Below are 26,981 nucleotides of genomic sequence, written 5' to 3'. Positions count from 1 at the left end.
CACATCTGCAATGCTAATCTATAATTCTGTTTAATTAATGACCTGCCTTTCACAGATGGGGAGAGAGGCAGGAAGCTGATGAACGACGTGGCGGCTCAGTGAGGGTTTTTCTGGGGATTGTTAGAAGGTGGAAAGTTTTCCTCTGCACCTCTGTGTGTTATGTTTGTGGGCTTTTTTGAACAGGCACTCCTGCAGGTGGAGCACAGCTTTTTTTTTTTTTTTCATGCATTTATTTTCCTTTCATTGAATTGCAATCAAAGCCGGGCGTTTTTTTTCCTTCAGAAGAGGGTTTTTGCTACTCGAGGCAGGCTCTGAGGCTGTCACACAGCTGTTCCCAGAGGCCACCTATGTAATGTACATCCGTCGACTACTTTCTGTTCCCCGCTAAAAGACTAAAGCCGTATAGATTTGTGGAGCGAGCGCAGTGCCTTTCATGCTCTGTCGATGTGTCGCTGAATAACCTCCTGCTATACACCTCTCTTTTTGACTCTCTGTCGTTTCATTCCTTCCCTCACATCCTTTATAAAGTCTACATTTTAAAGTCTCTTCAAATGTAGCATGCATCGAGCATCGAGCATCAATAAAAGCTCTGATTGAAAATCTATGAGAAATCCAGGATTAGATTGATGATATTCTCCAGGCTCTGTGGGGGCGTGGCTGATCATGTTTTGATTGACAGCTGCAGGGCTCATCTGCACAGCAGTGCTGCCTGTGACAATCAGAGGTGTCCAGTTTTACCTTTTCATTTTAATTGCACATTTTGTTTTTGCAGTCAGTTTGCTGAAACATGCAACTTGAGCATTAAAGCCTTATTTATCCTCAAAGTGATGAATGCAATGCTAAATGAAGTCCTCATAGTGCAAACTAAAGCTTTACTCTTACATAACTGAACTCTCACCTCAACTTAATTTTATTTATGTAGCACCTTTCATACATTCAAGCATGCAGCCCAAAATGCTTCACAAAAAAGGATTAGGATTAGGGTTAGGGTTAGGGTTAGGGTTAGGATTAGGGTTAGGGTTAGGATTAGGGTTAGGGTTAGGATTAGGGTTAGGGTTAGGGTTAGGGTTAGGATTAGGGTTAGGATTAGGGTTAGGGTTAGGATTAGGGTTAGGGTTAGGGTTAGGATTAGGGTTAGGGTTAGGATTAGGGTTAGGGTTAGGATTAGGGTTGTGATTAGGGTTAGGATTAGGGTTAGGGTTAGGGTTAGGATTAGGGTTGTGATTAGGGTTAGGGTTAGGATTAGGGTTAGGGTTAGGATTAGGGTTAGGGTTAGGATTAGGGTTAGGGTTAGGATTAGGGTTAGGGTTAGGATTAGGGTTAGGGTTAGGATTAGGGTTAGGGTTAGGGTTAGGGTTAGGATTAGGGTTAGGGTTAGGATTAGGGTTAGGGTTAGGGTTAGAGTTAGGGTTAGGATTAGGGTTAGGGTTAGGGTTAGGATAAGGGTTAAGGTTAGGGTTAGGGTTAGGATAAGGGTTAGGGTTAGGATTAGGGTTAGGGTTAGGGTTAGGGTTAGGATTAGGGTTAGGGTTTGGGTTAGGATTAGGATTAGGGTTAGGATTAGGGTTAGGGTTAGGATTAGGGTTAGGGTTTGGGTTAGGGTTAGGGTTAGGGTTAGATTAGGGTTAGGGTTAGGGTTAGGTTTAGGGTCAGGATTAGGGTTAGGGTTAGGGTTAGGGTTAGGATTAGGGTTAGGATTAGGGTTAGGGTTAGGATTAGGATTAGGGTTAGGATTAGGGTTAGGGTTAGGGTTAGGGTTAGGATTAGGGTTAGGATTAGGGTTAGGGTTAGGATTAGGATAGGATTAGGGTTAGGATTAGGGTTAGGGTTAGGGTTAGGGTTAGGGTTAGCAAACAGAACCAGGACCAAACTCATGCAAACAGAACCAGAACCCAACACAAGCAAACCCAACCAGACCCCAACCAGAACCAAACCAGAACCGTACCAGAACTAAACCAGAACCAAACCAGAACCAAACCAGAACCAAACCAGAACCGTACCAGAACGGTACCAGAACAGTACCAGAACCGAACCAGAACCGAAACCGAATCAGAACCGTACCAGAACCGTATCAGAACCATACCAGAACCGAACCAGAACCGAACCAGAACCGTATCAGAACCGTACCAGAGCTTTACCAGAACCGAAATAGAACCATACCAGAACCGAACCAGAACCGTACCAGAACCGAACCAGAACCGAACCAGAACCGTACCAGAACCGTACCAGAACAGTGCCAGAACAGTACCAGAACAGTACCAGAACCGAACCAGAACCGAACCGAACCAGAACCGTACCAGAACCGTATCAGAACCATACCAGAACCGAACCAGAACCAAACCAGAGCCATACCAGAACCGAACCAGAACCATTCCAGAACCGAACCAGAACCGTACCAGAACCGTACCAGAACCGAACCGAACCAGAACCGTACCAGAACCGAACCGTACCAGAACAGTACCAGAACCGAACCGAACCAAACCAAACCAAACCGAACCAGAACCAAACCAAACCGTACCAGAACCGAACCGAACCAGAACCGTACCAGAACAAGAAAGTTAGGTGAAATTTTTTTAAAACACTTCCTTTGACGCGTGTAAGACCTTATATTAGATAACACTCAGACCGTACATTTGTTTTTCATTAGATCTTCATTGAACTCAGCCTCTAACTCCTCCTCACCTACACCTGTCCTTTCTTCCTCTCCTCCAGGGGCCACAACCAGAGGATGGAGTTCCTTGGAGACTCGATCATGCAGCTGGTGGCCACAGAATACCTCTTCATCCACTTCCCAGACCACCATGAAGGACATTTAACAGTAAGATCTCCTTCTATGTCCACAGACCTGTGCTTTTAACATGTCTTTATTCTGTGTTTGTAGACTTGGTACTTTACCAGTGATGGACTTACCTCCATTGCCATCCAGTAATGGGTATCCAAGAGTACGCCAGCCGTCCAATACAATATCCAACAGCCAAACAGAAGCATAGTCATGGCTGCTGCTCGTAGCTTCTGTTTTAGTGCAGGTAGAAGAGCAGGCTTCAGATCATGATAGGAGACAAAAACAAGGAAATACAAATTTTTCCTTTAAGAAAGAGAGGAGAATAAATGGTGAAGGAAAGGATAGAAGGAGAGGACGGGATAAGAAAAGGAGACATAAAGGATGAAGAAACATGGAAGGAACAAGAGAGAAAGAAAGAAAGGAAGAAGGAAAGAAGGAATGAAATGAAAAAGAAATAATAGGAAGAAAGAAGGAAAGACGGAAAAAAGAAGAACAGAAATTAAAGGAGAAAAAGAGGAAAGAAAGAAACAAAGGAATGAAAGAAAGAAGGACAGCAGGAAAGAAGGAATGAAAGAAAGGAAGAAAGAAAAAATAGAAAGGACCCAAAAAAGGAATCTACAGCAGAGATCCAGAGGAACCTACGAGACAAGGGAGCTCAGGGACTCCAGAAAGGTCTATGGTTATTAACTTTAAAGTGACAGGAAGAGTTAAAGTAATGAGGGCAGAGAGAGGGAAAGACAGGATCCCAGTGTCAGTCTAAGCCTATAGCAGCATAACTAAGACTGGTCCAAGTCTGATCCAACTCTAAGGAAAGTTTGAAGCCTACTCTTAAAAGTAGAGAGGGTGTCTGCCTCCCGGACCCTGACTGGTAGATGATTCCAAAGGAGAGGGGCCTGATAACTGAAGGCTCTACCTCCCATACTACTTTTAGAGACTCTAGGTACAGGGGGGCTGCCAGCCAAGCCACCACCAGCGTTAGCTTGATTCCATTGAGGTTCCTTCCCAACTGAGTCCGGCAATACAACTGTGTTAGTAATTCTATCACATGCATACAGACGGAGCAGCAAACAGCTGTGTTTTTATTGTGCTGGTATCAGAGGAGAACCAGGTTTGGGCAGAAACTCCATGGAGCTCTCTGAATCTGTGCATGTAAGGGAAAAATGGCATCAGAGCATCTCTGCGCCTTTGTGCCTCTGCTGTGTGAAGTCTCTCAAACCGCCTCGCTCCTCACTCCTCACCAACCTGACATGAAGTTACAGCTGTGCTTTTGTGTTTTTGGTGTGTGTGTGTGGGTGTTTTTTCCCCTTTTCCTACTTCCTTCCCTCTCTCCCTTCTTTCCATCAATCTTTGAATCTCCGACCGCTCGCCAGGTACTCACCTCCTTCCTTCCTTCCTTTTTTTTTTCTGCTTGTTTCCACAAAGTAACTCTCTTTCCACTCAGCCCACACTGTGCCTGTGTGTTTACTGTACTCCTTGTGATGGGTATTGTCATGAGACAAAAGTGCTCTGTGGTTTTTTTTCAATAACACATCTTTGTCTGCACATTTTTTTTCCGCCGGAGCTGTCAAGCGTCTGAAAAAATAAAGTTGTGTGTAGCACAGGTGCAAAGCAAATGATCACGCTTTGAACACGCAAGTCTGTTACCTGACAAGGCGGCATCACAACTCCTTCTTTCTATCCGGGGTGTCAGCACTTCTTTATTCAGAAGACTGGCTGCTCCAGGCCAGAGGGATTGAACTGGTCTAAGCCTGAATAAAGAAAACCTTATTTATCCCTGAAAGATGGCAGCTGGGACGTCATTTGTTTAAAAGCTTCCAGTGAGACTGAAAAAGCTCCAGCGATGCCGAAGCCCAGGAGTCAGGAAGGGGTCTATCTGAAATGGATTTCAAATCGGGGGAAAAAGTGCTCATTCAACCAGTGTGTTTGTGTGTGTGTGTGTGTGTGTCTCTGTGTGAGAGAGAGCTCGCGTGTGTGCGGTTAAGGAGGGCACATCACAGCGAGAAAGATTCAGACAGTCATATTGCATTCTATTTGCTCTTTTCCACGTCTTGCAGCTATTTAACATGTTTGTGTTTTTCCTTTTAGAGTGGTAAATGTACCTCGCCCAGTCTAACATGTTGTCTCCCAGCTCCGAGTCACAATGTAATATTTAACAACGTGCAATCTCCCTGAAACATTTACTCTGCATTACCATTTCTGTCTTTGATGAATTATTCCATGTGAGGGTTTTATTTGATGTCTCTCTGTACTCTCGGTTATATTTCACGGACCTGTGTGTGTGGTGTGTGTGTGTGTGTGTGTGTTCTGTGTGTGTGTGTGTGTGGACACACCTCAAGCACTCTCCTGACGGACGGACGTGTTTCTTTTTTCCTGTCTTTTTCTACCATCAGTGTCAATGAGTTGTTCTCTAAAAATCCAATGTTTTTATTTCTAAGTATTTTCATATTTTTTTAGAGCTCTCAAACGATTCATTTTTTAATCGAAATTTAACACATTTTAAATTAAAATGTTTAAAATTGTATTATTTAATTTGAAGACAGTTTTAAAGTAGCATTAACAATGTACAGCACTCTAAATAAGAGCAAAATACTTAAAAAAAATACATTACATTTTTAGAGTTCCACACATTGACATTGAAGGTAAAAAGAACAGTGAACACACCTCAACACTTTCCTGAGGGATGGACATGTTGTGCTCTAAAAATCTAATGTGTTTTTTATTTAAAAGTATTTCTTATTTTTTAGAGCTGTGAAACAATTCATTATTTAATAACATTTTAAATTAAAATGTTTAAATTTGTATATTTTATATTTTAAAGGGGAATATCCCGCTTTTTTCAATCAACTATATTGGTCTAAGAGGTCCCCACAAATGTCTTAAAGTTTATGCTCAAAAAAAACTTGAAATCAGATTTTGGTCCTGCCTGGAACAACCCTCTTCTTTCAGTCCTCCTCAGAACACTCTGTTTTCTCTCTGACCCATGCCCCCTCAGGAAGTGGATGTTGCCTCGGCTCTCCAGCACGTGATTATAGTTTACATGTGGCTGAATATACACGGCTGGCTCAGAGATCACGTTACTTCAACCTCTGAATCTGATCAGATCTGATCTGCCGGAGAGGCGCCTGTAGCAGGACCTTTCTGAAGGATTGGTCACAGATTTAGTGTTTCTTGTTGTTTTATTATCAGTATGTCGACGTGTGTCTTGGTACAACAGCTACGAACATGTAGCTATGTGGCTTATGCTAACTAGCGCTAGCACTTATCCATGATAAATAAAAATCATCCACTAGATCTTCCAATCTGCAGACGTGGGGAGTAAAACCGACCTCTGCCAGAAAGGCAGCTGGACTTTATGAAGGATTGGTCACAGATTTAGTGTTTCTTGTTGTTTATTTAGTCAGTATGTCGACGTGGTCTTGGTATCACAGCTACAGCTACAGCTAAAGCTACAGCTATGAAACATAGCTATGTAGCTATGCTAATTAGCGCTAGCACTTATCCATGATAAATAAAAATCATCACTAGATCTTCAAATCTGCAGACGTGGGAGGTAAAACCGACCTTTGTGTTTATTAAGACAGCCTACAACTAGCATGCCTCCCCTACTAAGCTCCTTGTTAGCACACATGTGTGCAGGGAATGAAAACGGAGGAGGGATTCAGTATTATTTTATACAGTCTATGGGCTGAACAAGCTCCGAGCTCTGACTCCGTGACAGACCAGGATATTGTTGTTACGTAACAAAAACACGGAAGTCTGAAACGGCTCGTTTCAACACACCTTTACAGAAAGGTGGGAGAAATCAGAACAGGGCAGAATGGATTTTTTTCACTTCTCGGGGGGTTTGTAGACATCCAGGGGACACATAATTCAGGTAAAGAACATTTAAAAAGTCAATTTTGCATGATATGTCACCTTTAAGACATATTGACATTGTAAAGCACTTTTAAAAAACATTTGTTTTTAGAGTACAGTGAATTGACCGTGATGGAAGATAAAGAACAGGGAACACACCTCGAGCACTTTCCTGGCAGACGACATGTCTTTATGTTGTCCTGTTCTCTTTCTACCGATCAATGTACCGTACTCTAAAATCGCATTTTTTATTTTAAGATTTTATTTGATTTTTAGAGCCGATGCATTTTTTAACCCTGATTAATCGCAGAATTTTCATAAATAATTCTAAGATTCTAAAATTGTAGACAATTTTTCTACAGTCCATATTAACATTGTAAAGCACTCTAAAGAATAGGAAATTATTTTTAGTACAGGGAACACACCTCGATCACTCTCCAGGCGGGTAGACATTTCTTTATTTAATTTTATTTCTATAAAAAAAAAAAAAAAGCATTTGATTTTTAGAGTACAGTACGTTGATGGTAGAAAAGACAAGGAACAAATAAAGATATGTCTACATGCCTGCCTGGAAAGTGATGGAGGTGTTTTCCCTGTTCATTTTCAAGCATCAGTGTCAAACTATTTTTACTTTATAATCACGACTAATCACAGAATTTCCATAGTTAATCATGATTTATCGCATTTTTAATCATGTTTTTAAAATTGAATTAAAAAATATATATATTACATTTCATTTCAAGACAGATTTGAAGTCTGTATTAACAAATAAAGCAGTTCTTATCATGTCTTGATTTTGGAATCAGAGATCTTGGTTTCCCATAAAGGACATTCAAATGCTCAGATCATTAGACCCCCCCAAAAATAAATAAATAATAATAATAATAAAATTTGCATTTATAGAGCACTTTTCAAAAACCAGGTTACAAAGTGCTTTACATGGACAGTAAAATAAAACAAGCAGGTCATAAAATCACACAATGCAAGATCAAGAAATAAGACATTTTTAAAAGACATAACATTCCTTTAAAGAACTCTAAAGGAATTCAATCATTTTGAAATAGTAATTTTTTAAAACGGTTTAACTCAAATTATAAAAATGTAGATAAAGTTCAGGTAAAATCAGAAGAGGCTCTGAGATAAAAGTGAGTTTTAGGCAAGGCAAGGCAAGGCAGCTTTATTTGTATAGCGCATTTCATACACGAAGGGCAACTCAATTTGCTTTACATTACAAACATTAAAAGCATGGAGACATTCAGACAGGCATAAAAGAACACATAAACAGTAAAACAGAAAGAAAAGGAAAATTAGAAATATATTAAAATTACATTAAAATTTTAATTTAAAGTGGGTTAAAATAATCTAAGATAGGAAGGCAGTGGTAAATAAAAAGTCTTAGTCTTTGATTTAAAAGAGGTGAGAGTTGGAGCAGACCTGCAGCTTCAGGGAGTGTGTTCCAGATATGTGGAGCATAATGACTAAACGCTGCTTCACCATGTTTCCTTCTGACTCTAGGGACTGAAAGCAGACCAGTACCTGAAGACCTCAGAGGTCGAGGTGGTTCATAAAGTAGTAGCAGATCAGCACTGTATTTTGGGCCTAAACCATTCAGTGCTTTATAACCATCAGCAGGATTTTAAAGTCTATTCTCTGACAGACAGGAAGCCAGTGTAGAGATCTAAGAACTGAATGTGGTCTACTTGTTTGGTCCTTGTTAGGACTCGAGCAGCAGCATTCTCTATGAGCTGCAGCCGTCTGATACTCTTTAGGGAGTCCTGTAAAGACCCGTTACAGTAGTCTAGTCTGCTAAAGATAAATGCATGGACGAGTTTTTCTGCATCCTGCTGAGACATGAGTCCTTTAATCCTTGATATATTCTTAAGGTGATAGTAGGCTGACTTTGTAATTGTCTTAATGTGGCTGCTGAAATTAGGTCTGAGTCTATGACTACACCAAGGTTTCTGGCTTGGTTTTGAAATTCATCATTGCAGATTGGAGCTGAGCAGTAACCTTTACCCTTTCTTCCTCCAAAACAATCATTTCAGTTTTTTCTTTGTTTAACTGAAGAAAGTCTGGTCTCGTCCAGTCATTGATTTGTTCAATGCATTACTCAGTGTTTGTATGGGACTATAATCCCCTGGTGATATGGTGATGTACATGTGTGTTCATCTGCATAGCTATGGTATTTTATTTGGTTTAAGAAGTATCACTGACTCAGCAGAGCTGCATTGCATTTAGAACACACCGTGAACGTCTGCCTGAGGATATCTGTTGCTATTCCAAGTTTTGCCACTAAACTTGTGCTTAAAGCCTCTGTGATATCATGTTTTTTGAACGTCCTGATTGAATTGAGCTTATTTTAAATCTGTTCTGTGTTTGTCCACAGTTGCTCCGCAGTTCCCTGGTGAACAACGCACTCAGGCCTAAAGTGGCGGAGGAGCTGGCATGCAGGAGTTCGCCATCACCAACGACAAAACCAAACGCCCGGTCGCACTGCGGACCAAGACTCTGGCCGACCTGCTGGAGTGTACGTTCACAACGCTTGATTCATTCATAAGAGTATAAGATGAAGAGAAAGAAAATCTATACAGACCCCTACTAAACCTTTTCTTGTACGTCTCTTGGAATGTGCAGTTTAAGACGGCAGCATGAAGCTCTCTTATTGATTTCTCTTTTCCCTTTGTGTTTGATGTCAAACTCAGTCTCTTCTCTGAGGAGGACACTTGAAGATGCCCCCTACATGCTCACTCTTACTGGAGGAGATAGTGATGTTTATTTTTTGTATTCCACCACTGAGGCAGCAATAAGTCTCCAAATGAATTACTAGCTCGGTAGATTTCAAAGAACAGGATAACATTCTAAAGTATGATTAGGAAAATACATGGGAGGGGAAAAGTTACATCTGGCTGCAAAAATCTAAATTATGTGCAATACTTAGTACAAAAAAACTGGTAGCCTTGAGATTATTTATTTATTTATTTTTTGTTTGTTTTTTATTGCTTGCTTACTTATCTAATTATTATTATTTTATTTAATATTTGTTTATTTGTTTACTTACTGCTTGTTACTTACTTACTTACTTATCTATTATGTATTTATTATTTTTTATTTTTTTATTTTTTGTTTATTGTTTACTTACTTACTTGCATGCTTATTACTTGCTTACCTGCTTGTGCTTGCTTGTACTTACTTACTTACTTATTACTTACTTGCTTGCTCACTTACTTACTACTTACTTACTTACTTACTTACTTGCTTGCTTGCTATTACTTATTACTACTGCTTGCTTGCTTGCTTACTTACTTACTTATTACTTACTTGCTTGCTTGCTTACTATTACTTACTTACTTACTTACTGCTTGCTACTTACTACTACTTACTTACTTGCTAGCTTGCTTACTATACTACTTACTTATCTAATTATGTATTTTTGTTTATTGTTACTTACTTGCTTGCTTGCTCACTTACTTACTACTTACTTACTTACTTATTACTTGCGGGCTTGCATTACTTACTTACTTACTTACCTGCTTGCTTGCTTGCTTACTACTTACTTACTACTTACTTGCTTGTGCTTATTATTACTTACTTACTTATTACTTTACTTACTTGCTTGCTTGCTTACTTACTTACTTACTTGCTAGCTTGCTTGCTTACTTACTTATCTCATTATGTATTTTTTTTTTGTTTATTGTTTACTTACTTACTTGCTTGCTTATACTTACTTACTTACTTACCTGCTGCTTGCTTGCTTACTTACTTACTTACTACTTACTGCTGCTTGCTGCTTACTTACTTACTACTTACTCACTTATACTTACTTGCTTACGTACTTACTTACTTACTATGTTCTATTGCTGCTTGCTTACTTACTTACTTACTTACTCCTGCTTGCTTTCTTACTTACTTACTTACTTTACTTAATTACTTACTTACTGCTGTGCTTGCTTGCTTGCTTGCTGCTTGCTTACTACTTACTTACTTACTCTACTGCTTGCTTGCTTGCTGCTACTTACTTACTTACTTACTTACTTACTTACGTATACTTATTACTTACTTACTTACTTACTTACTTACTTACTTACTTACTTACTTACTTACTTACTTACTTACTTACTTACTTACTTACTTGCTGGCTTGCTTGCTTACTTACTTATCTAATTATGTATTTATTTATTTTTTTTGTTTGTTTTTTTGTTTACTCACTTGCTTGCTTGCTTGCTTACTTACTTATCTAATTATGTATTTATTTATTTATTTTCTAAGGCCCTATCTTGACACATATTGAGGTCTAAATGACTGGGTTTAAAGATTTAAGAACTGCTCCAGTGTGATCTTTTTAACTTTAGCTACAGGACAACTGGATCCAATCAAAGACCTTACACTATGAGAACTTCCTTTGGCCACTCCCACACTGCAAAAACTAAAAACTAAGCAAGTATTTTGTCTAATTTCTTGTCAAAAATCACCCATGAGACTAAATATAAGCCACGTTCACATGACGAGTCCAGATAAATATGGTTTTAAAGGTACTATAAGCAAAAATTAAGGCCTGAAATCTGTCAGTGGGGCAATGTACTGAAGTTTTTTTTTAAATAAGAACAATGTCTCAAATGTAAAATACATTGTTTTTACCCTTATTGGCAAAACAGGCCGTATAATATCCTGACATGAGATGTTCATCTGGACTTTTCAGATGCATGTGGCTTAAATTCAGTCCAATGATAATATTTGTTTTACTAGAAATAAAACAAAAACACTTCCAAGTTTTGCATTTTTTGCAGTGCGTGCACTGGATACAGTTTAGGTAAAAATCATAGACTGTATAATTAAATGGACGTAGTATCAGTGATGTCATCTGTCTGTTACTGAAGCGCTGTTTTGAAGCCAATTGTCGGCGGGGGCCATATTGGAAATGCTGAACTCAACCAAACTTAGTCCGAGCTAGCGTGAGGTAAAGAGGTGGGCCTTTAGGCTTTTTGCTAACAGCTACAGGTTGCCCACTTATAAATCAAGTCAGCTACGCCCTTATATGGGCTCAAGTCAGCTACGCCCTTATATGGGCACAAGTCGTATGTTTAACATCTTCAAAAATAACGAGTTATAAAAATTAACAAAGAGAGAAATGAGCTATTCAGACTAGACACATTTTTTGAACCAGGCTGTAAACATGATAGAGGAAAGTAATATGAAATACTTAAAAATAAAATAAAATCCTTGCAATAAAATTCAAATCAGATAAATATCAGAAAAATACAATAATTACACTAAAATCAAATACATATTGAATAAAATACAATAAAATAAGTATCAGAAAAATACAATAATTACAATAAAATTAAAAGGATATTGAATAAAATAAAATCATTACAATAAAATCAATAAAATAAAATCAGATACATTTCAGAAAAATCAAATAATTTCAATAAAATCAAATAAATATTGAATAAAATCAAATAATTACAATAAAATCAATTCAATAAAATCAGATAAATATCAGAAAAATAAAATAAAATCATTACAATAAAATGTTTATTATTGCTGTAAAGATTGTCTCTTTGAATGGGTGTGTAGGTGGTTTCCTGTATTTCTGCAGCCAGCCTCTAGTGGACACTCGATGAACTGCAGTTTTTAGCACTTCCACATTGGCTTCATATTTTAACACCGAAGGTTGCCGCTTGATAAAAACTTAAAATGTAACATTTTCCCAGTTGTATCCCTGGTAACTGGCACCAGTCACACAGGCAGCGTAGCTTCAGTTAGCGCACCATGCATTAACAAGCCGATTACTAACTTTAAAACATCAGGATCCAGAGAAAGAGCTCTGCAGGGTTGAACTCAATCAGTCAGCTCTCAATGCCCAGACGTCACAGGTCTTCCATTGTGTTCTACGTCACATCGAGTTCAAGTGTTAGACCTCTTGATTCTCGTAACAATCATACTTGACTTTTGATATTTAATCCACGTTTCAAACTGTGAGCTGCTCTGCGTGCGGCCCAATCTGCACTAAAGCAATTTGCTGTTTGAATGGATAAAAGGCATAAATTCATTCTGTTATTAATGTGATCGAGTGGTTAGAAATAGAAGCGTGTTATTGACAGATGTAATTTAAAGAACATTATGTGCTCCTGCTGTGACAGTCGTTGAGTTAGCCTGATGTTTCAGCCATTAAACAGGAGCGCTATCACAGTACAGCAGGTTCAGTGCTTCTCTCTGGAGCTGGCGATGGAGGCAGAGCGAGGTTATGTGTACCTGTCAGACACAAGGTATCTCAAAGTGCTCTACAGGGGCATGAAGTGCATTAAAACAAAGCCCATCAGGAGACATTAAAGTGCATTTAAAAGACAATTAAAGGACAATTACTCTTAATAAGATCAAAATAGATGGTATGTATCGGAGAGCAGCAGTAAACAATCCTGAGCTGAAGTGAGCCGACAGTCTAAGCAGACCTCAGGTCGTCAGGAAGCTTCAGCTAGTCTGGTTTTGATCCAGGTACGGTTAAGTAAACCGGTCCAGTGTGAGCTCATGTGACAGATACAAACATGTTTTTAAGTATTTATGTGCAGGAAGTCTGTGCAGGGTCACGTCATGGCAAAGTGATGAGGTGGTTTGTGGGCTAGTGCAGGATTCACTGTAATGTGACATCTGTTGAGATTGAGTCTTTAAACAGATGTAGGAATTAAGATTAGATGAGTTCAGGTATGTATGTTGTATGTATGTATGTATGTATGTATGTATGTATGTATGTTCAGTATGTCTGTGATGATGTATGATAAGAACATATAAGACCCAAATATTTTAGAAAATAATTCAGAAACAGAGAGCACTGATGTCCCTGTTGTTCTTATCCAGGATAATTCAGGTTACTTTTTTCAGAAATATTCTCAAGTGATTTTTAATATTTTTCAATTTTTATAATTGTCATCTCTTTCTTTTATTCTCATAATCCTCGATCATTATTAATTTCATTATTATTGTTATTATTATTATTATTATTATTATTATTATTATTATTTTATTTATTTATTGTTATTCTTTTAAAAGTAATATTATTATTTTAAAATAAGTATTTTTATTATTGTTGTTATCAAAATTATTGAAAACATATTATTATAATTATTATATTTTAAAGTATATTTATTATTATTATCATATATTTTTTATTATTATTATTATTGTTGTTTCTATAATTATAAAAAAAAATACATTATTATTATTATTAATATTACCATCACTGTTACTTTATTTTCTCTATTATTGTTGTCATTATTATTGTTATAATTTTCATTTTAAAAGTATTATTATTATCATTATTATTATTTTTGTTATTATTATTGTTTTTATTGTTATTATCATTTTAAAATTCTTCTTCTTCTTCTTCTTCCTTCTTCTTCTTCGTCGTCCTTCTTCGTCGTCCTTCTTCTTCTTCTTCCTTCTTCTTGTCCTTGTTCTTGTTCTTCTTCTACTTCTTCTTCTTCCTTCTTCTTCTTCTCTTCTTCTTCTTCTTCTTCTACTTCTTCTTCTTCCTTCTTCTTCTTCTTCTTCTTCGTAGTAGTAGTAGTAGTAGTAGTAGTAGTAGTAGTAGTAGTAGTAGTAGTAGTAGTAGTAGTAGTAGTAGTAGTAGTAGTAGTAGTAGTAGTAGTAGTAGTAGTAGTAGTAGTATTTTATTGTTCTAACTATTATTATTATTATTGATATTGTTATTTGTATTATCCTCCTCAATCAGTCCATTGGTTTTGACCTTAAAGAATTCCATCAGCTGTAATGGCGTTACTCTTCAGATGACAACTTTTATGACTTAGCCTACAGTCCTCTTCTAAATTCATAAAGTCCTCCAATCCTTAAGTCCGGAAATATGAAACAGCTCGTCGGATCTTTTATTAAAGAGTCCGTCCGGGTATTAAATTCAGGTAAAGATAAGATTATGATTCCTCTTCTGCAAACTTAACTTCACAAAGCATTAAACCGGAATGAAAAGGCCAGCAGAGGAGCAGCCAGTGACTTCAGTACAAAGAGGAAAGAAGAGAAGAGAAAGAGAAAGTAGAAAAACAAAGACAGAAGAAGCACCGATGTGCTTCCAGGTCAGCCTTCAATAGACAGACCTTAATACAAGAGCTTCATATCATTTGCCTTTCAAATGCCTCCTCAGCGCGCGGGACGGAGCAGAGTTGATGACACAGAGAAGGGAACAAGGGTCAGCGCTGAAAATGAGTGCAGCAGCTCGTCCGCATATGAGCAGCCGTGCCCTGCGGCTACAGCAGGCCCCTCACTGGCCTCCTGAAATATTACCTATTACTCCTCTCTCATGTCCCACTGTCTTAGTCACTGAGATGAGTAAATGCACTGGCAGCTAATAGAGGAGGAAAACAAAGGGACAGCCAGGAGAAGGAGATGACACCCACCACCTACTGCTTACATTTCCAGTCTTTCTTTCAGCTCAGTTACTCTCGGTTCAGCGTGACATGCAGCTCTATCTTATACATTATAAAGATGCTTCTGTGAACTCTGTGTGGCCCTCGCTTCTACTCATTTCCTGTTTGAGGAGGAGGAGGGGGGGGGATAAAGCAGCACTTCAGAGCCATCTTTTCACATAGTTTACACTAACATCAAGCCACTTTGCTGTGAAGAGCCACAGCTGATTCTCCCTCCACTGCTCATTTTATTTACTTTAGACGCAGGAAGAGAGCCAACTGTAGCAGAAATAAAGACGCCGCACATCAGCCACCAGCTTCCATTGATTTATCTTTTAAATAACTGCTTTCTTTTTGTGTTGTTGTGTTGTTTGTGTGTGTGTGTGTGTCTGCAGCTTTCATCGCCGCGCTCTACATTGACAAAGATCTGGAGTATGTGCACACCTTCATGAACGTCTGCTTCTTCCCCCGACTGAAGGTGAGCCCTTATTGATAGCCGTTCGCCACTTATGTGTGATCGATACGTGAACGAGCCAGGTACCTCGGAGACAAAGAAGGAGGGAGATGATGAGGATGATGAGGAGGAGGAGGAGGAGGGAACTAATGGCTGGGTCTTGAATTGACATGAGGCCTGAAGTGGTGCTCTCTCGTGTTGAAGGCCTGATCGCTATTTCAGTCGCCTTCAACGGGAACCGCAACTCTTCTCTTCTATTGGTCCAAGAAGTGCTTTTAAAGGGATACTTCAGTGTTTTTGAAGTGGGGTTGTATGAGTTCTATGTCACTAGTAATTGTAAGGGCCACAACGGATGCTGCTCAGCTCGGCCCCTGTGATGAGAAACTGCAGGGAGAAGGCAAGGCAAGGCAAGGCAAGGCAAGGCAAGGCAAGGCAAGGCAGGCAAGGCAAGGCAAGGCAAGGCAAGGCAAGGCAAGGCAAGGCAAGGCAAGGCAAGGCAAGGCAAGGCAAGGCAAGGCAAGGCAAGGCAAGGCAAGGCAAGGCAGCTTTATTTGTATAGCGCCTTTCATACATGAGGGCAACTCAATGTGCTTTACATTAAAACATTAAAAGCATTGGAGACATTCAGACAGGCATAAAAGAACACAATTAAAATGACAAATATAATAAAACAGAAAAGATAAGGAAAATTAGAAATATATTACATTCAATTTTTAATTTAAAGTGAGTTAAAATGAGCTAAGATAGGAAGGCAGTGGTAAATAAAAAAGTCTTAGTCTTTGATTTAAAAGAGGTGAGAGTTGGAGCAGACCTGCAGCTTTCAGGGAGTGTGTTCCAGGTATGTGGTGCATAATGACTAAACACTGCTTCACCATGTTTCCTTCTGACTCTTGGGACTGAAAGCAGACCAGGACCTGATGACCTCAGAGGTCCAGATGGTTCATACTGTAGCAGCAGATAAGCAATGTATTTTGGGCCTAAACCATTCAGTGCTTTATAAACCATCAGCAGGATTTTAAAGCCTATTCTCTGACAGACAGGAAGCCAGTGTAGGGATCTAAGAACTGGAGTGATGTGGTCTACTTTGTTGGTCCTTGTTAGGACTCGAGCAGCAGCATTCTGTATGAGCTGCAGGCGTCTGATGGACTTTTTAGGGAGTCCTGTAAAGACCCCGTTACAGTAGTCTAGTCTGCTAAAGATAAATGCATGGACCAGTTTTTCTGCATCCTGCTGAGACATAAGTCCTTATATTCTTACAATTACTAGTGACATAGAACTCATACACTTCAAAAACACTGAAATGTCCCTTTAATGGCGTCCACTTCTCGGTTCTTCCACGAAGCGAGGAAGCTTCACTCAAGGCTCCTGTGGTCAGATGTGAGTGAAGAAGAAGGACAGGCGTATTATCCTCAAGCACCACTAGATTCTGCACATTTAGACGGAGCAGCCCCAAGGCTGAAAGTACATATCCGAGCAGGCATGCGCAGAAGAGCGCTCGCATACACACACACACACACGCTCATGAAGGAGTACCCACCCAGCATGGACCTCTACGTGAAGATGCTGCAGTGGTCTGATATGCCATGCTAATTGCTGTCTTGGTGTGCCTCTCCAGGGAGAATCCCAGCTCTGGAGGAGCTGAGCTTTGCGTCATGGTCGCTGCAAGAGAGCACCTCATTTCCACTTCCAAGAGAAAAGTTGTGAAACAGCCAGCACGTCTCCTTACATAGCCTTCTGGAAACCACAGCGTTGCACACTGTGCTGCTTCATCCAATTTGGATGGAAATAGAGAAGGCAAAAAAAAAAAAGAAACAGGGACATAAACGCTCTTTTTTCCTTATGTTCGCCCCCTCCGTTACGAAGAAAGCACTGCTATATGCTCCGCTCTTTGCAAAACAGTCTAATTTCTCTGCTTTGGGCTAAAGGGGGTGATGTGCCCCCCCAGAGAGAGGAAAAGTGGGAAGCAGAAAAGGGAAAGTAAAGCGCAAAAGAGCAAGAGAGATGGAGAGGTTGGGGGAGGCAGTAAAGCGGCAGAGCTGGAGAAGCGCTAGCAACAGAAGTAGAAGCACTCTTTGTAGAAAATTAATAGGAGCAGACAGTTCTGGATTCAAAGTCGGCCTTTTTATGACAAGGCTGCTTCCCTGTTAATGGAAGGGCTTTTAGAAGTCCCCATTGGATAAGAGAAATGTATCAGGGCTGCACACCTGGGAGACTCCCAGACGCTCTTTATATCTGGCCAGGGATTGGCTTTTGTCTTAAGTAGCCAGTGATTTATACTCACCGTGAAGACACAGATGGAGAGCAAGTCAGGGAGAGAGCAAATAAGTGAGTGCAAAAGGAGGGGGTAAAAATGTTAGAGAGGGTCAAGGCAAGAATGAAATAAAAGCATCAGCGGCCGCAGAGTGAGTGTATGCGACTGCAGCTGGTTTTCATTCTCTGCATTTCTGAGTCTTAAAGGAAGTTTGTGAAGAAAGTGCTTTGATCAAATATGTGTGTTTTGGTTTTTTTTTGTTTCGCAGGAGTTTATCCTGAACCAGGACTGGAATGACCCCAAGTCTCAGCTGCAGCAGTGCTGTTTGACCCTGAGAACTGAGGGCAAGGAGCCTGATATTCCCCTGTACAAGTAAGAGCCTGGAAACATTTGAAGCTACGTCTGATGTTGAATTTAAAGGAGTGAAAAAGGATTTTAATCTGCAGAGAGAGGCATTTTATTAACCTCAGGTTGGTGCGATTATGGTCGGTGTTGTTTATTGTTACATGTCCTGAGGTCGGCTTTGAGAACTGGCCCTACAACAAAGTCCACTTTTTAAGGCACTCTCAAAACAACATGTTTTTGTAGGTTAACAGGATCTAGAAGTGGAAAGACTCTCAAAATATGAATAATAAAGCAGTTCCTTACCTGATCTTTGGTATACCAGGTGAGACAGCTCATTCTATTATGAGGTGTGGCATTCAGACGGACAGTGTAGCTCATTCTATCAGGTAGGGAAGCTAGTTGTGTCAAGTGGGTTGAGTAATTCTTAGAAGTAGAATTGGTACTCCTTAGGTGGGGTAGCTTATTCAGTTGGTTGGAGTAGCTCTTTATGTCAGGTGGTGTAGCCCATTCTGATGGATGAGGTAGGTCATTCTGTTGGTAGGAGAAGATTACTGTTTACAGTTGGGGTAGCCCATTCTGACAGAAAGGGTAGCTCATTGTGACGGGTAGGGTTACTCATTCAGCCGAGTATTCATTTAGATGGAAAGATTGAGTGAGGGCAGGTTGGGTAAGTTCCAAAATTGACGGGTAAGGAAGCCAGGTTGGGTTCAGCTCATTTCAAAAGGTAAGGTGGCCAGGTCAAATTTAGCTCATTTATTTCAGGTAAGATAGCCAGGTCAGGTGTAGCTCAGTCTAACAGGTCAGGTAGCCAGGTCAGGTTCTAATTTTCACAGGTAAGGAAGCTTATTTTGATAGGTAGGGTAGCCAGGTCAGGTCTAGCTGATTTAAACTGGTAAGGTAGTCAGATCAAGGGTAGCACATTTTAAAAGGTAAGGAAGCCAGGTTCGGTTTAGCTCATTTTGACAGGTAAGGTTTCCAGGTCAAGCGTAGATCATTTTTTCAGGTAGGGTAGCCAGATAAAGTATAGCTCTTTTTGACGGGTAAAGGTAGCCAGGTCAGGTTTTGCTCATTTTGACAGGTAAGGTAGCCAGGTCAGGTGGTTCCCAAATTGACAGGTAAGGAACCCAGGTTGGGTTTAGCTCATTTATTTCAGGTAAGGTAGCCAGGTCAGGCACAGCTCATTCTGACAGGTAAGGTAGCCAGATCAAGTGTAGCTCATTTTAATAGGTAAGGTAGTCGGGTCATGTTTAGCTGATTCTAATCAGCAAGGTCGCCAGGTCAGGGGTAGATCATTAGGTAAGGTACCTAGTTCATGGGTAGATCATTTTAATTGGTAAGGTAGCCAGGTCAGGTTTTGCTCATTTTAAAAGGTAAGGTATCCCATTTCATGAGGTAGAGTAGCTCATTCTTGCAAAGTGAGAACAGTTATTGTTGGGGTAGCCTTTTTTTGACTGGTGGGGTAGCTCATCCTGGCAGTGTGGGGTCGCCAATTCTGAACCATTGGGTTGCTCATTCTGACAGGTAGGTTGGCATGTTTTGTCAGGTAGGGTAGCTCATTCTTTCAGAATCAGGAGCTCATTCTGACTGCTAGCATGGGCAACTTCTTTTGTTAGGATTGGAAGGCTTATTCTCACACTTGGGGAAGCTAATTCTGACACATTTAGTAGCTCATTGTGATAGGTAGGAAAGGTAACAGCCATTAGCTGCCACTGTTAAATAATGATTTTGGTGTTTAATTACACTGTTGTGACCCCAATCAACTAACTACAACTTTAGTTTTGCAAGAAGTCACTGTACCCTGCACTTTAAAAGAGCAAGTTCTACCTCTATACCTCAGGGATAACAGTCATTGTTCCTAATTCTCTTTATATCGTTAGTCATCCATCCTACTTCAGTATAATTCATCTTTATTCGCCATTTTCAACTCAGAAAAATATGTTTTTCAGCCCATAATAAGCCTGAACATATACATGCGTGTTGACATCGTAGGTCACAGAGTGTTCTTTGTCCAACGTGACTCAGAGTCTTTAAAATGGATCGAGCCGTGCGTCAGACATGGACCCACGTTCCACATTCAGAGAAATGAAGCCGCACAAACGTAATTTGCCGGACGTTTTCTTCCCACCGTCGCTGCCTGAACATTGTGAACAGCCGTGTAAAGGTCCCTGTTGTTGTGATAAGTCAACACACCCAAAGAGATCTCTCTTATCTGACAAAAGGTCAAGGAGCAAGTGTCATTTGACAGAATGCTTTTCAGGCCTGCTATGAGGCAGTGCGTTTGTCACCATGGAGACTTTTCTCTGAGGAGAAAAAGGGGGTCAGCCGGACGCGCAAGGGTGTTTGGAGACTGTAGAATGAACTCCACGATCCGGCGTTAAATAAGTCCCCTCTTTCTCCCCTTTCCGTCTCCCTTGTTTATTTGAATATCTTTGCAGCACTCCTCTATTTATTATTCCGTCTATCTGCCCGACGGATGGGGATTTTTGACACGGCACAACTCTGACACTACAATCAACACTTCCCTCCAACTCTATCGCCCCAAAGAACGTGAACGAGAAACAAATAAGAGCTCCTCTCTGACTTGAATTCCAACATTTCCACACACACACACACACAATGCTCACACAAGAGAAAGGAGAGCGCTTACATAAAGCTAGTCATTGCTGATTTTAAAGGCCCTGCAACAGCCTTGAGTGATCTAACTCCTTTCTTCATAATCGAAACATAAACTGGAGCAATCAATATCATGAGTACTTCCTGCGCCACCTTTTGACCTCACTCCTACTGGTCAATTCACTGCATTCAGAAGGCGGCCATTCTCTCCTGTGTGTGGGGCTCTAAAGCTCTGTTAACGAGCAGTGTTGGAGGTACATGGCTGCTCAGAGGGAATCTAACCAATCAATAAAGGAATAAATGAAAGATTATGGGTTGAAAAATCTGGATAAACCAGGTTATTAAACTATTTACTACAAAATGTAACGCTTTATGTCATCTTTAAAGTGCTTCTTAAATAATGTTAAAGGTCAAACACAATCTCAACAGATGGAAGAATGAACTTTCAGTTCTTCTTATATATGACAGTGAAAATCAGCACAAACATGCTGCTTTAATGGACGTGTTTGAAGCATTAAGACCTTCATTCTTTACTCTTTGATCTGAGTTGTTCTTTTTGGTTTGTCAGGTTTTCCTAGTCAAGTTTAGTTTAAATTAATTTATGTAGCACATTTGAAAAGCTGCAGTTGTACAAGCTTTAAAAAACACTATCTATAGAAAGTTATAATATAATATTATATAATGCAATATAATGTAATATAATAGCCACAAAAATAGTAAAAATAAAAAAATTATAATATTTGATATTATCAATATATATAATTAATCATGATCGTAATAATAATACTGATAATGATAACAGTGGTGAAAATAATAAAAATAATTAAAAAACAACAATAATAATAATAATAATAATAACTATTAATATTATCATCAATATATAAAATGAATCATTATCACAGCAATCATTTTAATACATATTATTAATATTGTGATTATAGTAGAATAATTTGTTAATCATAATGAAAATGATCATCAATTATTATTATTATTATTATCAATATATATCATTAATCATTATCACAATAATAATAATAAGAATAACAGTTATTATTATTATTACTATCAATATATATCATTAATCATTATCACAATAATAATAATAATAACAGTTATTATTATCATTACTATCAAAATATAATATTAATCATTATCACAGCATTCATTTTAATATTATTAATATTGTGATAATAGTAGAATGATTTGTTAATCATAATGAAAATGATCATTGTAATAAATAATAATAATTACAATAATAATAATTATTATTATTATAATTACAATAACAGTTATTATTATTACTATCAATATATATTATTAATCATTATCACAGCATTAATTTTAATATTATTAATATTGTGATAATGATAGTAATAATGATAATAATCAAATAAAAATGATCATTAAAATCGATAATAATTTTAATAATTTCCTACTGTATTGTGTCTTATTGTACAGCAGTAATTAGCATTTAGCCACTTCCCTGTCAGCATTACTATTTAATAGAGTTAACATGTACTATTGGAAAAAAGCATTCACTTCTTTTAAACCTTAACGTTAGCAGGGATTTTTGTTGAAAAGGGAAAAGCTAAGAAATGATGTTCTAAATCGTAATATGTGATGGATTGAAAGATAAAAAGGAGAAATCTGGAAACACAGGAAGTTTAACTTGTAAAATAACACAACTAAACAATAGACAGTAACAAACGTAGGCACTGAGACACAACTTAGCTAACACAACCATGCAATAGCGTAATGAGGAACTATAGGGGAGGTGTATAGTTGAAGCTAACAGTAATGCTAGATAGGATTTGGTGGAATAGCATTAAAGCTGGTCCTACCTTTGGTCCTACCTTTGGTCCTACCTTTGGTCCTACCTTTGGTCCTACCTTTGGTCCTACCTTTGGTCCTACCTTTGGTCCTACCTTTGGAACACAGCTGTAAAACTTGTGATAGAATTTCAGCTCCCCACTTTGATAAAAAGGCAGATTTGTACATCTCTTAGAGGCTTTTATAAAAAGGAGTAGAGAGCATGAAAGTCTTAAAAGTGCCTGAATTTGCCTCACAAGTGTAAAAAGTAGAGAAACAGAGGGTGTGACCGGAGTGTAAGATCAGATGGAAGGAGCCTAAATGATGGCAGGAGGGCAGGAGAGGACACAGAGAGGAGGGGGGAGTTAATGCACCAAGCCCCCTGCTAAAGGTTCCCCAGTGAATGTGTCTGCCTGATGACAGATTCACACCTCAACCCCAGCGCCATCACTTCATCGTACACCTCGTCTGGGGCACAGGACACACCAGGGAGCGTATATATACACTCTCTCCACATTGTGCAGAAGAGAACGGGCCTCAGACTGTAAGTAGGCTGCTTTTAGTGTGAGCCGAAGCTTGCACGGACCCTCTGCGGCGCTGTTTCATTCTCCCTTTCGCACACTTCCATCTGTGCGCGGCCTTGAAGTTGACAACTTCCCAACAGCTCGCAGATTTTTCTTTTCATTCCTTCTCGTTTTGTGTTATTTTAGCAGCGTGATAATTCCAAGTGACACGCTCTCCCTGTTGAGATTTGGCTTTAAACAACCGTCTTACACACAGACACACAGACACACACAAGTCTTATTTGCTGCACACATGCTATGTGCCTCTTCATTTGTAAGTGAGAAAGGAGGGCTGAATTATTGATAAAGTGCCATAAGTGACCACATTGCATTAAAAATGGATTGCTCTCCTGAAATAAGTAAATTGTCTGTGAATAATTTAAGTGACTCACAGCTTGGGTCTGGGATGTTTATGCTAATGTTAACATTTCTAACATCTCCCCAAGTTTTGTCTGCTGTCTTGTACTCGCGTCCCAGCAGGATGACAGCCTGATTTCTTTTAAATGAGGTACATCTGTAAATTGACGGGAGCCATATTCCCCCGTCATCCTCCGCTACTTGGCTTCTTTCCGTCGCGCTCCTCTCTTTCTTTGTTTACCCTTCTAGCGCAGCAAAGACTCGTGGGGTCTCTCAAAAGAGTATTGTCATTCTTTTACTTCAGTTCCTCTCCAAACATGTCATTTTTTTCTCACTGAAACACAGATCTCTGGTTTCTGAAGATGACGGGGTGTGTGGAGTTTGGAAGGCTTTAAAAAGTTGTTTATATGTCCCTCAGATGGCTTGTGCTCGCTCTCAAAGCACACCACTGAATCAAAGAGCTATTCCCCTCCTCTCAACCCCGCCGCTTGAGATGAATTATATTTGTTCCAATTGAAAACCTTTATTTTTTTTTCTCTCTTTTGTAACTCGCTTGCTTTTTCTTGTTATTCCTCTGAAGGACAGTGTCCCTGAGCGTCCTTGTGCCTCTCTCCTGTGTGTTTTTATTATTTCTCAACCCCTTCGCCCTCCTGCCTCTCATCCAATATTTCTGTGTTTGAATTTCCACAGGACCCTGCAGACAGTCGGGCCCTCGCACGCCCGCACCTACACCGTCGCTGTGTATTTCAAAGGGGAGCGAATCGGCTGTGGCAAAGGCCCAAGGTGAGTGAGACAGTACAATATAATAAGACACAACAGAACAAGGCGCTCCACTTCTCAGTGCGCCGCTAATGGGCCTGAGAATAATGGCTGTGCTTTTATTGATGGTGTTTATTATAGCAATTAAGCTTCTTGTTGGCCCTATTCTATCGGGAGGGACATTATGCAGAATGAAAATGAATCGATTCATTATTGATTTGACGTAAATTGCGTTATGGAAATATCACTTTGTGCAGGAGGAGAAGAAGAGAGTCTGCGAACCGGGCGACACCCGCACATCTAAGGCTGTATTTACAGTGAGGCAAAAAAGCATTTAGTCAGCCACTGATTTTGCAAGTTCTCCCACTTAGAAAGATGAGAGAGGTCTGTAATTTTCATCAGAGGTGCACTTCAACTATGAGAGACAAAATGAGGAAAAAAAAATCCAGGAAATCACATTTTTAAAGGATTTTTAAAGAATGTATTTGTTCAATAACAAAAGTTCAACTCAATACTTTGTAACATAACCTTTGTTGGCAATGACAGAGGTCAGAGGTCAAATGTTTCCTGTGAGTCTTCACCAGGTTTGCACACTGTAGCTGGTATTTTGGCCCATTCCTCCATGCAGATCTCCTCTAGAGCAGGGATGTTTTGGGGCTGTCGCTGGGCAACACGGACTTTCAACTCCCTCCACAAATTTTCTATGGGGTTGAGGTCTGGAGACTGGCTAGGCCACTCCAGGACCGTGAAATGCTTTTTACGGAGCCACTCCTTCGTTGCCCGAGCGGTGTGTTTGGCATCATTGTCATGCTGGAAGACCCAGCCACGTTCCATCTTCAATGCTCTCACTGATGGAAGGAGGTTTTGGCTTAAAATCTCACGATACATGGCCCTGTTCATTCTTCCCTTAACACGGATCAGTCGTCCTGTCCCCTTTGCAGAAAAACAACCCCAAAACATGAGGTTTCCCCCCCCATGCTTCACAGTAGGTAAGGTGTTCTTGGGCTGCAACTCAGCATTCTTCTTCCTCCAAACACCACGAGTTGAGTTCTATTTTGGTTTCATCTGACAACATGATATTCTCCCAGTCCTCTTCTGGATCATCCATATGCTCTCTGGCAAACTTCAGACAGGCCTGGACATGCACTGGCTTAATATAAGTAGGGGGACACGCCTGGCGCTGCAGGATTTGAGTCCCTCTCGGCGTAGTGTGTTACTGATGGAAGCCTTTGTTACTTTGGTCCCAGCTCTCTGCAGGTCATTCATCAGGTCCCTCCGTGTAGTTCTGGGATTTTTGCTCACCGTTCTCATGATCATTTTGACCCCACGGGATGAGATCTTGCGTGGGGCCCCAGATCGAGGGAGATTATCAATGGTCTTGTGTGTCTTCCATTTTCTTACAATTGCTCCCACAGTTGATTTATTCACACCAACCTGCTTGCCTATTGTAGATTCACTCTTCCCAGCCTGGTGCAAGTCCACAATTTTCTTCCTGGTGTCCTTGGACAGCTCTTTGGTCTTGGCCATGGTTGAGTTTGGAGTCTGTGGACAGGTGTCTTTTATACAGATAACAAGTTCAAACAGGCGCCATTAATACAGGTAACGAGTGGAGGACAGAAGAGCTTCTTGAAGAAGAAGTTACAGGTCTGTGAGAGACAGAAATCTTGCTTGCTTGTGGGTGACCAAATACTTCTTTTCCACCATAATTTACAAATAAATTCTTTAAAAATGTGATTTCCTGGATTGTTTTTCCTCATTTTGTCTCTCATAGTTGAAGTGTACCTCTGATGAAAATTACACACCTCTCTCATCTTTCTAAGTGGGAGAACTTGCAAAATCAGTGGCTGCCTAAATACTTTTTTGCCCCACTGTATGTCTTACCTGCTGCTGTGATTGTGCTCGCAGCAGCAGGGCCAGGAATGTTTGTGTGTTTGCATGTTTGTTTGTTTGTTTGTGTTATTCTGACTGCACACCTTTTGTCTGCGCTCACACACATTCACTCTTTTGTTGAGTAAAGAAAGTGAATCTCCGCACGAAGGCCTTTTTTTCATGGCTGGAAGGGTTGACAATAAAGCTGCAGCTGAGCCCTGCGAGAAATGAAACCTAAATCCATCCAACATCTCCCCTCTCTCTCTCTCTCTCTCTCTCTGCGTCTCTCCACATGTGGAAAATCCCCTCCACGGCCCCCCCCCCCCCCCCTTTACTTGAAAGCGCTCTCTCTTGCTCTAAGCTGGCGATAACTTTGTCCCTTCCATAGGATCTTTGACAGCTTACTGTTTTTGTATTTACATGACTTAAGCTCCCAGCCACCTCCGCTGCTGGGCTATGATCACACGGCACCATAAAATATATACAGAGGGACGGCGAATCGCAGGCGTAAACAGTGCCCGGCACAGAGCCGCCAATAGGCTTACCTTTTTGAAAATGTGTGCGCCGTGTTACCTGCGATTGTTTGGCAAAAAGGGCTCTCTCAAAACAAATATAAAGCAGTTCTGATAATCCGCTCAATATTGGGTCTGGTGTTTTTTTTCCTTCTATTTGACAGAAATTCAAAAAAATGGGGACATATTGAATATGCTAAAGACCTTTTCTCCCCTCTCTTTCTCTGTCTCCTCTTTTCAAATGTTTCTAATCTAGTATCCAACAGGCGGAAATGGGAGCTGCGATGGATGCGCTTGAGAAATGTGAGTTTGTTTGGCTTGCCCATCCCATCCCCTCCACACACACACACACACACACACTCATATTCACACTTTAAGCCTCGGTGTTGAATATTAGCCTT

At 39.9% G+C, this 26,981-nt stretch overlaps 1 protein-coding gene across 1 annotated transcript in view; it reads left to right on the top strand.

The window, feature by feature from the left end:
* The window catches only part of drosha (drosha ribonuclease III), a 185,543-nt gene that overhangs the window by 143,797 nt on the left and 14,765 nt on the right, over positions 1-26,981 (top strand). Inside the window, 7 exon segments of the mRNA XM_034706399.1 lie at positions 2,713-2,818; positions 9,024-9,075; positions 9,078-9,164; positions 15,444-15,526; positions 18,022-18,125; positions 24,131-24,223; positions 26,837-26,883. Of these exon segments, the coding sequence (XP_034562290.1) occupies positions 2,713-2,818; positions 9,024-9,075; positions 9,078-9,164; positions 15,444-15,526; positions 18,022-18,125; positions 24,131-24,223; positions 26,837-26,883 (572 nt within the window).

Source organism: Notolabrus celidotus, chromosome 17 (genome assembly GCF_009762535.1).
Source record: "Notolabrus celidotus isolate fNotCel1 chromosome 17, fNotCel1.pri, whole genome shotgun sequence".
NCBI classification, from domain to species: Eukaryota; Metazoa; Chordata; class Actinopteri; order Labriformes; family Labridae; genus Notolabrus; species Notolabrus celidotus.
This window is presented reverse-complemented; position numbering and strand designations above follow the sequence as displayed.